The sequence below is a fragment of the Mustelus asterias genome, chromosome 3 (assembly GCF_964213995.1).
Source record: "Mustelus asterias chromosome 3, sMusAst1.hap1.1, whole genome shotgun sequence".
Classification (NCBI taxonomy): Eukaryota; Metazoa; Chordata; class Chondrichthyes; order Carcharhiniformes; family Triakidae; genus Mustelus; species Mustelus asterias.
Genome location: NC_135803.1, coordinates 144,810,176 through 144,827,236, shown reverse-complemented (window position 1 = coordinate 144,827,236; position 17,061 = coordinate 144,810,176). Strand labels below are relative to the sequence as shown.

General features: G+C 43.0%; 1 protein-coding gene across 1 annotated transcript in view; it reads right to left on the bottom strand.

Moving 5' to 3' along the window:
• The window catches only part of celsr3 (cadherin, EGF LAG seven-pass G-type receptor 3), a 269,844-nt gene that overhangs the window by 48,324 nt on the left and 204,459 nt on the right, over positions 1 to 17,061 (bottom strand). Inside the window, exons 20-25 of the mRNA XM_078210174.1 lie at positions 15,352 to 15,535; positions 14,594 to 14,743; positions 14,123 to 14,300; positions 10,664 to 10,831; positions 2,632 to 2,758; positions 871 to 1,077 (exon numbers count right to left, since the gene is read on the bottom strand). Coding sequence (XP_078066300.1) covers positions 871 to 1,077; positions 2,632 to 2,758; positions 10,664 to 10,831; positions 14,123 to 14,300; positions 14,594 to 14,743; positions 15,352 to 15,535 — 1,014 coding nt within the window. The remainder of the gene's footprint in view (positions 1 to 870; positions 1,078 to 2,631; positions 2,759 to 10,663; positions 10,832 to 14,122; positions 14,301 to 14,593; positions 14,744 to 15,351; positions 15,536 to 17,061) is intronic.

Here is a 17,061-nt window from a genome sequence, read left to right as displayed (position 1 = left end):
AAACAGCCGAACCACAAGAACAACAATTTCCTGACTGACTCATGCCTAATCCAATTCAATGCAACATTCAGCGCAACTGGCCTTCCTGTTCCTGCCAAATTCTGATGATAAGTTAAAAAAAATGACATTTGGGCACTAATTAAATGCTAGTAAAATAGCAGCATTGTTTAATTCTCCAGATGTTAGCAACGTGTTTGGTTACTCTGGTTAATTTTTTCATGCAGAAAAGGATGTTCATAATTGTCCAGTGTGGCCACAGATCTGGGGGTTCGTGTAATATTTTTCATGCAGTTCTCAGGAACTAATGCAACTCTCCTGCTGATGTAGCCTCCCACTAGGCTCCCCTCTACCTCCTAGGCACATCCTGGTTGACCTGCTCCTCTCAATCCAAGTACCATGCTTCACTTCAACTGTTCCCTTTGAAATCTGGTGGAGAGTGATAAAGGTAAAGAGAGAAAGACAAAGGAAAGGACATATTCAGAAAGACAAAAATGGTCTAGGAGGCAATTGGGGAATATGGAAAGAACAGAGGAGATGGTGAGATTTTGAAAAGGGGTCGAATGTGAGATAAAAGGCTGTAGCCAAGAGAACGTACGAGAGGAAAGAAAAAAGAGAAAAAGAATGGAACATAGACAATGTCAGGATGAAAGAGAAAGAATGGGAATCAGAGACAAAGCAGATTGACAATTACAGAAAGAAAAACAATTTTAAAAATTGTCCACAAGTAATGTCACAGGAAACTAAGTAGTTTTACACAGGGTTGAGACATATACTTCTACACAACTCCAAAGCATCAATATCTCTGTTTGCCAGGTGAAGTGCAGTGGCTGTGGGAAATAATTAGTATTAAAGGCTTCCTTCCTTCCTTACCTGATTTTCTGTTTGATTAATTCCCAAAAGAAAGACAAGCTCGGCGCAGAAGATGGCTGCGACAATGTTGCAATGGATGCCACGAGTGTTAGATTTCAGTCCATTTAGACAGGTCAGGATGAAGAAAGTGAGAAGCAGGGCCACAAGAGACACACTGATAGTAGAGTAGGTAACAATTGCCAAGGTCTCTAGGTCTCCTTCCAGCTGCTACAGGGGAACATTTACAAAAAGGATGCTTACCCAATGCAAGAACATAAGGAAGTACAGTTTATAAAAATATCTTTTGTTGTTATCTTGATTGTTCTTTCCAAAGAAGCTCACACATTTCGCACTCAGTCTTCCTAATTTATTCAATCTCTAGAATGAGATAGAAGAGTGCTCACACCTTAACTGAAATTGGCTCACTTAGAAAATCTTGGGACTTATCTTGTTTGTGTGCACGAAGGCCACATCACCCTGTCCATTTGCTCACTAGGAACAATATGAAGGCATTAGTAAATTAGAACTCTATTCTCTGGAGTTTAGAGGATGAGAGGTGATCTCACTAAAACATACACGATTCTAAAGGGGCTTAATATGCTGATTGTTCCCGCTGGTCAGGGAATCTAAAACACAGGAGAACAGTCTCGGGATAAGGGGCTGATAATTTACAAGTGGGATAAGGAGAAATTACTTAACTCAGAATTCTGGATCTTTGGAATTGTCTGCCCATTGTTGAATGCATTTAAGACTGGGGTACACCACTTGGAGAGCAAAAGTTATTTTTCACCCAAGTGTACGGTTGATTGGGCACTGATTATTTTCCTCCATTTGATCTCAGACCATTCCAGATAATGCACGGCAGAATGGCACAGTGGTTAGTACCTGCCTCACAGTGCCTGGGACCCGGGTTCGATACCCAGCTTGGGACACTGTCTGTGCGGAATCTGCATGTTCTCCCTGTGTCTGCGTGGGTTTCCTCCGGGTGCTCCAGTTTCCTCCCATAGTCCAAAAGACGTGCTGGTTAGGTGCATTGGCCATGCTAAATTCTCCCTCAGTGTACCCGAGCAGGCGCCGGAGTGCGGCAACTAAGGGAATTTTCACAGTAACTTCATTGCAGTATTAATGTAAGCCTACTTGTGACACCAATAAACAAACTATAATGCAGAGTACATATACACCTTTATCACTGTTTGTGGGTGGCCAGACAAACCAAGGTATGAGGCAGAATAAGTGAAATTGCCTTTCGATTTACAATGAACAAATGGTTCAGATATTCCGATTCCTTGACCGTTATAACAACTGCGTCTGAAGGTAAGTGTTTATGCTGTTTAAAAACAGCAATGCTATCAAAGTCTCTGGCTGCTGATAGCAAAGTAAGCAGCATTAATCATTCTTTCAAGCTCGCTGAATCTAAAATGCACTATCTTTAAAACATGAACTCCACATCATGGATAATAACATTACAAAGTCTTATCCTGGGGCTCAGCAGCTTTAGAAAATATTTATACTTGCAAATCTTTAATAATGTCTTCCTTGCTCTGAGCTTTCTCATTTACCTTATAGATTTCTAAAACCTAAAATCCAAGTCAGAGACCAGTTTTTTTTTGAAATCCCGGGGAGAGAGGTAGAAAACACTCAACATCTGTAGCTGGAAGTTTGTGTTCTTACAATTACTGCCCCATTGATGAAGAACTTGGAGGATCAGTACATTGACAGAACATGCTACATCGCTGGAGCAAAGTGGCTTGAATTAATATTCGACATTTTGATAATGCTTACTTCGCGATGTGAAATATCCATTAGAACCCCAAAGATACCAAGCTGTGAACACTGACATCGGACGTGTGTGGTGTTTCGGTGAACAAGGTCACAGTCCTTTGCTGTCCAGGTGCCGGCTGGTTCAGATCTGCAAGACAATGTGACTATTATTTAGGCAAGTCTTTGATGGCTGTTGTCAACATTGGTATTTAAAAGATTGAACTAAGTAGAGAGAGAGAGAGAGCGCAATAGTCTTTTTTGTTTCTCTTCCATCTGGTAATGCAAAATGAAGGGCTGGAAAATTGAAAATGAAGCCATTTACTCACAGAAAAAGATTTTGTTTTAAATTTGTGCAAATTTAGACCTTTGCCTTTAAAGTCATCCCATAACACATCAAAACCAGGTGGTGAGATTGTTGTCAGTCCAGATTTTTGTCAACGTGAGTCCTTAACCAACTGGTGGGACGGACAGCAGCCTGAGTGACTGGCTGTCCTTGCCCTCATTTCCCATGAATGAGTTCCTGACCTTCACTATACAGCTGACAGCATAACTGAGATCAAGCACAAGGTTCTGTGGGCGCAAAATTATCCCACTGCTTGAGTCGGCAGCGCAGACAGCATACTGACACGAGCTTCCTTTTCTCTTCCTGGTTTCCATTAAGTGTGAACTTTCTAACTGGATCTTGTGACTTTCATTAGTTAAGCACACTTGGAACATCTGCTGCTCATCTGATCCCCCCGGTACTTTGGCAAATCAGTGAAACTGCTGGAGAAAATGTAACTGGTCCGTTATGCCATTTCCCTGGGGCTTGCACCAATCATGTGATAGGAGATCGGGGAACGCAGTGGGAATTCTATGCTCAGATATCCGAGCATTTTGGTCTTTGTTTGGTAACAGTGCGCAGCATGGATTAGGAGGATCCCATAGCAACCTCATGATAGTCCCACAACCTAGGTGTAGTACCAGAAGAAGTTCACTGACCTTGCACAGTGAATGCACTGTCAAATGTCACATTCTATCAACTGCACCAGTAGCCTTACACACTGCACCAATCTCCCATCTCTCATTTACCAAACGTTCTCTATCAAGTCTCACACCCACACTTCACACTCCTGACAGCAACAATTGCACCACACTCACTTCCTTCTCCCTTGCAGAACACAACCAAAGGTAGCAGCAGCTAACGGCAAGGGATTTCCTCCCCACAATGAAGGAGACCGTGTTTGTAATCATCAGTGTGGCTGTGACTAAGGCCATCGCTAGCAGTGAGGCAGAAACCATTGAGGATCACAGTATGCTCCTGCCTAATCCTTCTTCTCACATTCCACTTGGCTTCATTGCACACCTTGCACGCGTCTCTTGCTTCTCCAGTTTCCCCTCACCATAACTCTACCCCAGTGCCTTTCTCCTTTCAGATACCCAAGAAATGCAAGCTGCTCAGGCAGTGGAATAAGAGTGTGACGTGCAAGAGGCTAAAGAGACTGATGATAATGCAGCACCATAATCTGACAGTCGCAGCTCAGATATGGACACTGTATTTTAGAGAATGGCTTAGAGGTAGCATCTGCATGTGCTGAGACACTGGGCAGACTGGTTTGGGGGTGGGGGGTGAGCAGGGGGGAAACGGTCAGCAGGTGTCAACTTGTCAAACGGTAAGATTGCACATAAGGTTTGCTGCGGAGACCTCAGTTAAGGAAGCCAATGGACAGCAAGGGGAAAAGAGCCTGTACATGTTTGGTGCATTGACAGGCTTACCAGAAAGTCTGCAGTCATTGTTGAGGAGACTGGAGGATTCCAACACCAACTTGACATTGGAGCCCATCCATAGCAACATGGATATGGTGACCAACTCCATGAGAACTCTTGTGGACCCAACCGACGGCTGATGTCTCAGCTTCCATTGCAGCACAAGCAGAAGCCACATAATGACTGAAGTCGTGCTGGTGCAACTTACTGCCAATGCAGGCTCAGAATGTTGACATCATGGCTTACCAATGCATAAAGAGACATGCAGGGTCCCAGCAATTCAGCAAACTGATTACTCCCATCGCTAGTCACTCTGTTAGTACCCTTGCTGTTGCCTGCAAGCCAGCCAACCAATGCAGACTGCTGCTGCCTGTGTCAAAGTTGGGCAGTGCAAAGGCGGGTCTACATGGTCATCTGCAGTGTTGCCTGGGGCAGGTCAGATCCCTTCTACCAGCATGCTGTAGCTTCTAGGGTAGAACTGCATAGGGGCATTAGGACAGCAAACATACACAGAAGATAGGTATTAAAAGTATGTACAAGGCTGGGATGTTGGCTTTTATATGCAATATGTGGCTTGTTTAATAAAATTGCTTTGGAATGTTTCGTTAATGGTGGGTTTTACGTCAGCATTGTAGCCAAGAGGACACGGTAATAGTCAGTAAGAAAAGAAAGGCAATGTGAGGCACTGTTGCTTTATGTGGAATTGGGGTTGAGGTCACCGGTATTGCAGTCAGATGAGTCGACCGCAGATAGCACAGCTAGAAAGGGGCTGCCTCCTCCCTTCCTTCTCCTCCTCCCCTGCTGCTCACATGTACCAGGTGGCAAGTGACATGCCCACATGATGGTGAGATTCTGCAGGATGCAGCAGAACAAGGCAAAACCTAACAGACACACCAGCTAGTGGACCAGGCAGCTGAAGCATTTCTTAAACTGGCCGGTGGTCTGCCTGATTGCATTTCATCTGATAGTATGGCTCTCACTACGTGGAGGCTGCTCACATGTACTTGGGTTTTACGCTAGAGTCATGTGCCAGATGGTCAGTTGAAAGCCTTTATCACCCTTTGGGAGTCCTCAGTTGATATTGCGGCTAAAATATTAATGGTAGATTGTACTGATGCAGAATGAAGGCTCCATGACTGTTGCCAGGATGCTGGGCATTGACCTGCAGGGTGTACTGAGCATGGATAATACCAACTGTTCATTCAGGGAGTGGAACCTTTTGTGGTTGCAGTATGTCTTTGCATTGAGATGCATTGTCTGCGAATCAATGCGTGCGCAATCAAGGCATCCTATACTACCGGGAAGCCCGCTAGTCTGGTGAAGCTGCAAGCTCATTCTGTCTACTTTTCTCTGAAAAGATAGAATGCTGGTATCCTCCTTCATGGCTTACAGTGCGTCAACGTCCTACTTCAAGCAGCAGTGGACACTGAACTATGAAACATTAGGACAGCACCTGCTCCAGCCTGGAAGAAGTCTAGTGTGCAGTTCATGGCCACGATCACCAGTGACTGGCACTGCTGTTCCTCCCTGCTCATGGGCTGCAGGTCTGCCTCAACAGGTAGTACCTTTGATTAGCCCTGCCTTAATAAAACAGAGAACTCACATACAGTGTGCCTCACTGTGGTTGGGGTGAAAAAAATTGTTCCCTAAGGGCACTGGATTAATGCTCAGAACCTTTCTCCCCCTCCTTGCACAGCTTGTCGGCCTCTGAGTGGCCTCACCTCATTCTCCCTGACATGCTGCAGATCAATGGGGAAAGAAATTACAGCACTTATGACTGGAAACAAGTAGTCTGAACAAAACCCTTAGAGTGAGAACCAAGGCCCTCATGCTGTACTACATCCTGTAGATTTCACCAACTTTTAAATAACAATAGAAAACTCACAACATAGCTACAAACCACACAGCAGATAGTCAAAATCAATCAGCAACTAAACTGAATGTATTTGATGATTCCCTTACCTGGCACTGGGAGGGTATCCTTCCTGCTGGATGCATGTTCAATCAGCTATGTGAGGTCATGATCGGTCATGTGTTGGAGATTTGAATTTGCAAATGGCATTGCTACAGTCAAATCAGAATGACACACTGACTGGCATCCCCTTCTCTGTACACTTGCAGCACGCACTCCTAACAACTGCATCAAAGTACCCACCAAACCATCATCCAGCATGGTCTGTACCAGAAATGTGCATGCAAGGCACAACAAATACCATTTTGTGCGCACACGCACACACATACACACACAGACACGCACACACACACAGACACGCACACACACGCACACACACAGACGCACATGCACACACACAAAGTAATGATACTGAAACAACCTCTTGCAAAAATCAAGACCAAACAGAATTCTAATATGCCAGCAAGTAGGAAATAGATTTAGGACCGAGTTGTGTGGGCTTGGGATGTTTTGCTGGGGATTGGGGGCACGATCCACCCCTTGATTTGAATATCCCGTTTCTAAAAAAATCTAAAGAGGCAAAAGTATTCTGCAAACCATTTTTCACTTACTTTCAAAGACAAAATATGACATGAATCGTAACAATTGAGTGTTGCTTTACCACAACAAAAATAACACACGGGCAACAAATGAAATGTGCTCTGAAAATAAATCAAACATTACCTCGTATGTATTCTAAAGAACAAGGTACAACTGTAAGAGATAGGAGATAGTAATTGCATATCACAGGGATCAGCTCTGCTTTGCCCTTGCATTTTAAGGCATTGCCACATTCCCTTGACTCAATTACTGCCTTGCACCTCACTTGCAGCCATCTGCATTTAATAGCTATAGACTGCTGGAGGTCAAGAGATCATAAAACTACAGAGTCTGATTACAGTTGGACCAGGGTCAAATAGAGTTTGCCAACACGAATCCTTCCTCTTCTCCAATTGATGTCAAAACATTTACCACCCATCCTACTCGACAGTCATCGATTTTACATTGAGCATCTATGAGCTATTAAACAGAAAATAATTACATTTTGCAGCCCTGTCAGGCTTAAGCCTCCAAATGATACCAGGCCACATGCCATTAAACAAATGACTGGAAATGGATCTGATCTGCATCATTTATTCAGTAAATTTAAGATTGACTTAAATTCCATGCATATTCATGCATTAGTTCTGGAGGGAGTGGGGAGGAGGGCAGGTATAAGAGGAGGACTGTTTTAATGTGTGGAATTATTGGTATTGGATTACTAGACTTCTTTCGAATATATACATTTACAGTTTGTTGCAGGAACCATAAGACATAGGAGCAGAATTAGGCCACTCGGCCCATCGAATCTGCTCCGCCATTCAATCATGGCTGAAATTTTTCTCATCCCCATTCTCCTATAACTTCTTCTCCTAGGAACAGTGGGGAAGTTACTGCTGGAATATTTCTTTAACCCCAAACAAATGACAGGGGCCAATAAATTGAGTAGGTTATCTATTAACATTGCTGAGAAAACCAGTGGGGAGATTTTCCTCCTGGAGTCACCTCGGGGACCCAACAGGTGCTGAACCACATCTGTGAGGAGACAGGAGTGTTGATGTTCCCGACATGGGTCATTTATAGCTGTAGTCTGCACTTTTCTGTTGCTCATTAATTCATTAGCTGCTGCCAAGGAACACAATAAGTTCAACAGGCCACAGAAAGTTTGTCAGCGTTCCATAGCAGTAGTCCAAACATAAAAAGCCTTTGTACATCATAAGCATTCACTCAGTTTTCCCCCAAAATGAGCCAGATTTTATGAGCCGCAATACGTTCCTCCAAAGCCTTATGACATTTAGATTGATTGTGGGAGTGTCAGATCCAACAGATGCAGATACAGGACGTATGGACTTTCATACCAATGGGACATGGTTAGAGTTAGAATAAAAATGCTCATATGCCTGGGTACAAATTCCAGAACGGCTTGCTGCCATTGCAGGCAAATGCGTTGCCATGGTTAATTTTGATTTAAATTACCTTTAATAGGCAAAGCAGTATAAAAGTACACACATCCTCCCCATTCACAGAGCATACAAAGGGTAGATATTAAAGAACAGTAGATTGAAATCCTTATTTGATTCCAAACACAATTGATACATAATAAGAACATAAAAAATAGGAGCAGGAGTAGGCCATCTAGCCCCTCGAGCCTGCCCCGCCATTCAATAAGATCATGGCTGATCTAAAGTGGATCAGTTCCACTTACCCGCCTGGTCCCCATAACCCCTAATTCCCTTACCGATCAGGAATCCATCTATCCGTGATTTAAACATATTCAACGAGGTAGCCTCCACCACTTCAGTGGGCAGAGAATTCCAGAGATTCACCACCCTCTGAGAGAAGAAGTTCCTCCTCAACTCTGTCCTAAACTGACCCCCCTTTATTTTGAGGCTGTGCCCTCTAGTTCTAGTTTCCTTCCTAAGTGGAAAGAATCTCTCCATCTCTACCCTATCCAGCCCCTTCATTATCTTATAGGTCTCTATAAGATCCCCCCTCAGCCTTCTAAATTCCAACGAATACAAACCCAATCTGCTCAGTCTCTCCTCATAGTCAACACCCCTCATCTCTGGTATCAACCTGGTGAACCTTCTCTGCACTCCCTCTAAGGCCAATATATCCTTCCGCAAATAAGGGGACCAATATTGCACACAGTATTCCAGCTGCGGCCTCACCAATGCCCTGTACAGATGCAGCAAGACATCCCTGCTTTTATATTCTATCCCCCTTGCGATATAGGCCAACATCCCATTTGCCTTCTTGATCACCTGTTGCACCTGCAGACTGGGTTTTTGCGTCTCATGCCCCCCAGGTCCCTCTGCACAGCAGCATGTTGTAATTTCTTTCCATTTAGATAATAATCCAATTTGCTATTATTTCTTCCAAAGTGAATAACCTCGCATTTGTTAACATTATACTCCAATATACAATATGAAATTAACATAGCAATCAAAAGTTAATGATAAAATTTCATACTTGGATATGAGCACTGCCCAAATTCCAACCAATTGGAAGATTTCCATTTTACATCCAAAACAAATCAAAACCAGAAAATGTATTTCCTTGTCCTACATTGTTCACAGCCCATGCAGCAAGAATAATGAAGGACCAAGATTAGAAGCAATAGTTTCATATTGCTATCACTGACAGTAACTTATACAGATATCTTTTATATTTGACAAAAAATATTTTATTTCAGTTGTGCCCACATTTTGAAGGCAGCCTCACCAAACTGAATCCAGCCACAAAAATATCACCCAATCTAGAATGTGCCATGAGGGGGGATGGAGTGGCAATATTTCCCTGTCCCCAAAATAGGCGAGGTTGCTCCTCGCCGGCAATACTTTACACCCTGTAACTAAACTGTAAACATCCAGTGAATTACTCAGTACAGATTCCTCTCTCTTACACAAAAGCAAATCTCAATAAAACAGTGTTAAAGCAAAATATACTAACTATACTTTGGCAGGCTGGCCGCATTACAATTCAGAAGCGAGGCTCAATGGAGAAGGAAACACTACAGTATTCTGCACAGTACACTCCTTCAACTCCAAACACACTCATAAATTGATGAATTAGACAAGGCAAGAAAACACTAGACGGTTGAAATGTTGGCAGCAGCAAGAGAGATAAAAATAGTTTATTTTGGCTTTGCATTCAGCAGGTACGGTTTAACGGCAAGATATTTTCTTACCAGAAATAAAAAAGACAGAAATAAAAAAAGACAGCTCAACCCCTGGGGGAAAATTGAATCTTCACCTGTGCAACTAATGGAATTCTCATCTGTCACAGGCAGCCAGTCAAGCTGAACAGCCTACGTTGTATTGCGAGATGAAAATATAATGTTGAATTGATATGCTGAAAGCTTTGCCCCATAAACCTTGGTGGTCAGGAGCAATTTTCAGAGCTTCTCCAGTTTATTTACCTCCCTTTGGATTATGAGGAAGAGCCATGACCCTGGAAATACTGCGAGATCAACAAATAAAAGTGGGAGTGATCAACCCCGCCTTTTGGGTTTCTGCTATCACACACGCTTGGCACTTCACTGCATTTTCAATCATGTGTCTGACATCAGGTACACTATGTTGCAACTGCTCTAGAGTCTAAAGAGCAACAACAGTCTGTATTCTAGACGTCTTCATTGACAATTTGCCACCCCTCCCATGTGGCTCTGAACTTGTGGCAAATATGTGATAAAGGTCAGTTTCTGAAGCTCAGACACTCCAGTACAGAAGGGAACGTACTGAGTAACACACCCATGGTTACTTGCTTTTTGGGCTCCCCAAAACCAACCTGACATGGATAGCTCAATGTACTTACAGACTGGAATGATTCCATTGGACACATACAGGCTTGCTGCGATTGGCGGTCTCTAGTAGGCGGAACTCCAGTGTCAGTGGTGTGTTCAAAGTTCCGTGGACAAAGGTGTTATTGTTGAAGATAGAGATGGTCACGATTGGAGAGTTCATTACAGGATGCTTCGGAAGTCTGCAATTATTTTTAAAAAAATGAAGGCGTTCAATAATCCTGAGACAGAAAGGAGCGGGAGAGATCGGAAGGTTGCTTCAACCAAATTTCAGATTATTGCACAAATTCTGGTTCTAAAATAAGTAAGAAAATATGGTGCACTGGAAGATTATAATCCCTTAAAACAGGTTTACAACCTCAGCCATATCATTAAAGGGAAACCAATGGTGTGGCCAAACCTTCCCAGCAAAGACATGGAACATTTCAGTACTGAATCAGCCACTTGAGCACACAATCCAGCCTGACATTTCAGTTCAGAACTGAGCAAGTGCTGCATTGCTGGAGGAGTCAGCTTTCAGATCAGATGTTAAGCAAAGGTTTCATCTGTCAATTAAAGCAGATGTCAAAGATTCCGAGGCATTATTTGAAGAAAGCTCGGGTAATTTGCTGAGTATTCTGACCAATATTTACACCCCAACCACTTTTAACAAATAGGTAACAACTCATTCATATCAGTGCCAATTACCATTCTATCAGCCTACCCACAACCATCAGTAAAGCGATGGAAAGAGTGGTCAATAGCAGTAACAAGCAGCACTTACTCGCAATAACGTTCTCACCAATGCTCATTTAGAGTTCCATCAAGACCACTTAGCTTCAAAACACATAGACCAAAAGCAGATACGAGCGCTGAATTGTAGATATGAGGCGAGTGTGAATCTAAGCGCCATCAAGGTGCCTGATAAAAAGCGGTGCCAATGGGCATCAGGGGAAATTCTCCAGTGGCAAGAATCATAACTAGCATTAATGATGATGGCCGTGGTGGTTGGAATCCAATTATTTCAACCCCAGGAAAACTACAGGAGTTCCTCAGAGCAGTGTCCCAGATCCATCAACGTTCAGCTACACAGCAATGAATTTCCCTCTATCATGAAGTCAAATGGGGACTTACTTTGCTGATAATTGCAGAGTATTCAATTTCATTTGTAATGCAGAGTCCCCACTATACGTGAGGTGTAGTGGGGATGGGGCGAGATGCTGGAAGTGGTCACCATTAATTAGAAACTGATCTAGCCATAGAGATGTCATGGTTATTACAGCTCGTCAGAAATTGGGCATTCGGTGAAAACGGTCTCAGCTGTTAGCCTGCCAAAGCCTCTCTATTGCCTTCAAGGCACAAGGCAGGATTATGATGGAATACTTTGAACTTGCCCATATACATGTTGGTGCAATATGCAGGAAGCCCCAATCGAGGGCAAAGTAATCCATTTGCTTGGAATCTCAGTCACTAGTTTAGACATCTATGCCATCACCACTGCCGCCATACATTCTATCTACAAGGTGTCTTGTATCAACTTGCCAAGGTTTCTTCGGCCGCATTTACCAAACCCGCAGTTTCCACGACCTAGACGATCAAAGGCAGCAGGTGCATGGGAATCCCAACACCTCTAAGTTTCTCTCCAAGTCACACACATTCAGAATTGGATGTACAGCTGCATCCATATCGTCACTGGCTAAACGCCCAACCCGGCAGTGGAGCACCTTCACCACATGGACTGCAGCAGTTCAAGAAGGCCTATCACCATTCTCAGGACTTAGTGGGTCATTTAGACTTTCGAGCCTGCCCCCTCAATAAGATGTTGGCTCATCTAGTTGTGGTCTCAACTCCACTTTGTTGTCTGTCCCCATAACCCTGAACTTCCTGTGTCTATCAAATATCAATCTAACTCTGCCTTGAATAAATTCAATCACCCAGCTTCCACTGCTTTCTGAGAAAGGTGATTCCACATAGCAATGACCCTTGGAGAGGAAAAATTACTCTTCATCTCCTTCTTAAACCTCTTACCTCTTATTCTTAAACAGTGTTCCCTGGTTTTGGCCTCTCCAACAGGTGAAATATTGTTCTGGTATCTAATCTGTCAAATCCCCTCAGGATTTTGCTTTTTATTTATTTTGGCTGAGATTTTCTGCTCCCATTTTTTTTCAGGCTGGTTTGGCAGGAGCAGAAAATCTCCAAATCATGTTTCACGCCGAAGGAATAGCATGACACGATTGTCCCCACTCCCACCATTGACGTAACAGGATTCCCAATGTTGTGTTGGGAACATAATTTCCATACATTAGCATCTAATTATCAGGCCTCTATGCCTGAATCATTCCCCCGCCACCTTTGTAATAAAGTTCATTCACGTCGGCGTGAGGGCAGACTGGCGTGAATGATGGCTGGTTTCCCAAAGCATTCACCTGCAGAGTGGACCTCCCAGAGGAGCTCAGTGAGGACGTCGCTCAGGGGACAAAGAGGGTCACGTCCAAGCACTGCCCCAGGCAGTGTGGGGGGGGGCAGTGCCTGGGAAGTTCCAGGAAGCAGTATCCGGGCAGCAGGTTGAGGGGGGAGATGGTTCCTAATTTAACCTTTGTGCACTGGAGTGGCCTTTAAAAACGGTGCCCCAATCTTCAAAATACTTCGTTGCTGGCAGGGTGTGCTGAACCCTCCCCTTGCCATTTTTCTTTACCAAGTCTAAGACAATACGGCAGAGAAAGCCGCCATTGGTGCCAGTGGCTTCAATGCCGCGTTTCCCGCCTGCTATTGGCCTTTGCTGATATTCGGGAAATTTCTGTTCTTTACTTTTAGTACATTTCAAAAATATTTTAGGATAACTAGGGATGGGCAATAAATGCAGTCTTGCCATTGATACATCGCACGAATGAAGAGGCAGGTGGACAAGATCAAGTTAAAAGGTATATAAAGTACCTGAAATGTGGAAAGAGAGAAAAAAAAAAGAAAGAAAAAGAGAAACTGGGCGAAGCATAGACAGACAGGGGACAGCAGGTGACACGCAAACAGAAAATAAGGAAAGAGTTGAACATAAACGCAAATTATAAAGCTTGAGAAAGCAAGAGAAAGAAAAAAGGGAGGAAAGAAAGCAGAACGCAAAAAAAGTAGTGAGCACAAATCAGACCAAGGGCAGGATGTTCCGGCTGCCCTCGCCCCAAAACCGGAAAATCCCGTCCGAGGTCAACGGACCTTTGCATGGTCCGCCCGTTACGATTCCCCTGGCGGTCTGAATGGGAAAATTTCGCCCCATAAGTCAGAAAGGAACTGGAAGGTCGAAGACAAGAGACAACAGTATTTTGCATGAGCAATGCCAGTGGAGATTCTGTAGAATGTATCATAAACATTAGGCAACTATATTTCATTGAATTCATTAGAAATCTGCAAATTAGCATATTAAATAGTTTGTTTACTAATGATGCTTGAACACCCTCAGCACTGTGAAAACCGCATGCCACACTTCAATGCTGAACCCATACCTTAGGTTACGGCGATCTGTGTTGAATCGCGCGGGTAATAAACTACCTAGTGTCCGATAAATGAGGAGGATCAGGATGGTCATGGTGGGCTCGGGCTCTGGTAAAATCCGTTGATGTAAAACTTTACTCGTTTCATTCCGCACTTGGATAGAGTTCTCTGTTTTGGAGGTGGGTACAGCTGCACAGGCATAGGATGAAATGAGAGGCATATTCAACATTACTAAAGGTTGCAAAGGCAGAAAACGTTAAGTCCTCATGGGTTCAACAACACAGATACTTCTTTCATCAAAATCCATGGTCTCAATGGCAAGCATTGTTTATGAAATCCCATCCATTTATTATTATCTCCCATTTATGCAATTCTATCAATGTTGACTGATGCATATTATCTGAAAATTCACCCACAATCATTGATATGCGTCTTCATTGGAATCACACTAGCTGTGACACCCGCAGCTGTTTTCTGCTTACCTTTAACTTTTGATGGAAATAAAACAGATGTTGGCAGTACGATGTGCGTCTGTGCATCCCACGTAGACTGGCCACGGAAGAGTCCACTGTGATAGCGGGGGAAACGTTTCTTTGTTTTAGTGCTGTTCTCTACATGATCAATAGTTAGGACTGAAACAGAAAATCACAAATGAGAATTAATGGAGCGCAGAGTCAGGATTTCTCAGCGGTGAAAAATATGCAAAAACAGAACAATGCCTTAGCCTTTGAGTTTTCAGTATTAACAAAGATACATCAACATTTTGTTTCTTCCTGTACGTCCATAAAACTAAATAATCACTATTAGCTTAGGACAAAGTTTTATTTTATTTTACACTAGCTATTTTTTTCATGTTCAGCAACTGAAGGAAGGAAAACATAACTTATATATTTAAAAGGGTTGCAGGTTTCTTTAAGAAATGATCACATGATTTGATGATGATGTCATTAGGGCGTTTGCAGAGGCTGCTGTTTTACTTTCAATTTGCACTTTGTATGTACAGAAAACATCTCTCAATTAAATCTGTTGTGTTAGTTTGAATTTACGTGTGCAAATCACGTTTTATTTGTTAAAACCTACAACCCCTAACATAGGTAGGACACTACAATAAGCTACTACTTTGTGACAAAACATGTTAGCACACAACATGCTGCAGCCATAGGCTAATTTGCATGGAAATTGAAGTAAACAACATGAACCCCCTACTATACTCCCAGACATTTTGAAAAGAGGTACTCACTTATATTGGGGGTTACAATAGCAACTGGATTGAGGTAGGTAAGCTTCATGTTTTGTGCCAGTGTCCTCATGTATTCCTCAAGTTGTCCCATCAAGTGTGCTGCTCCTCGCTCTGTCTGCTGAAGTGTATTCCAGTGTTCTGTATTTTCTCGATCCAGAGCCGCACTTCCTGTTCTGAGGAGGTTCTAAAAATTGTATACAAGAGCTGGTACATCAGCGCTGTAACCTGGCATATCTTATAGCAACTTATAACAGCTCGCTGTTTTGTTGTTTACTTGAACCTTGCATTCATGTGTGTTAACTTTAAAACAAAACAAATCGGACGAGATTTAATTTCACAATATGAACCCCAATATTTACAATGCAATCAGCACTTCTTAAAACAAAAATTTAAGTAGAGTGTTGCACACTTATCCTAATCACTGTCTGCAAGACCACAGTTATATTAAGGTGATAACAAAACAAGCTTCTAGAGAATTAGGACAATAGAAGTGTTTTCTAAAACACTTCCAATCAAATTACTTTGGGCCAGATTTTACTAGAGCGGGATGTCTGATAGATTTGAAAGCGTTTTGCCCAGAGAATGGTTAGCACCATACACTGGTAACAGCAGTGAGGGCAACAGAATATTTGGGATCTGAGTGAACAAATGGACAAACAGGAAACCCCATTGGATTGAAAAACAGAGGAAGAGCTGAAGAGGAGGGTGATTTTGAGTGAGTGAATTCATAGAAACATGGAAGATAGGAGTAGGAGGCAGCCATTTGGCTCATCGAGCCTGCTCCGCCATTCATCACGATCATGGCTGATCGTCCAACTCAATAGCCTAATCCTGCTTTCTCCCCATAACCTTTGATCCCATTCGCCCCAAGTGCTATATCCAGCTGCCTCTTGAATACATTCAATGTTTTGGCATCAACTACTTCCTGTGGTAATGAATTCCATAGGCTCACCAGTCCTTGGGTGAAGAAATTACTCCTCATCTCCGCCTGAAATGGTCCAACAATACCCTCAGATTGTGACTTCTGGTTCTGGACACCTCCACCATCAGGAACATCCTTCCTGCATCTACCCTGTCCAGTCCTGTTAGAATTTTATAAGTCTCTATGAGATCCCCCCTCATTCATCTGAACTCCAGTGAAAACAATCCTAACCTAGTCAATCTCTCTTCGTACATCTGTCCCGCCATCCCCGGAATCAGCCTGGTAAACCTTCGCTGCACTCTCTCTCAAGCACGAACATCCTTCCTCAGAAAAGGAGGCCAAAATTGCACACAACACTCTACGTGTGGCCTCACCAAGGCCCTGTATAATTGCAGCAACACATCCCTGCTCCTGTACTCGAAACCTCTTGCAATGAAGGCCAACATACCATTCGCTTTCTTTCGACATCAACTCAGGCTCAAGAAGAGAGAGAATGATAGATTGGATTAAGTGAGAGAGAACAAAAAATGCTTTACCATAGCTAGCGCACTGTGAAAATCTTGCTCCACAGTCTGTCGCAGTGAGGCACTGCACTACTGCACATGCTTAACTCGGGAGTAAAATATATTCTATCAATTCAAGAGTATAAAAAAAGTCATTTGATTTATTTTCTTTACTTTGGCACAGATCTGTAAAAAAAGAACGAACATTAATTCAAATCTAGGGCCTGTGTGCGCCTTTGACTCATTATTAAAATATTAATTATAATTGGTCTGAAATCTTATTTA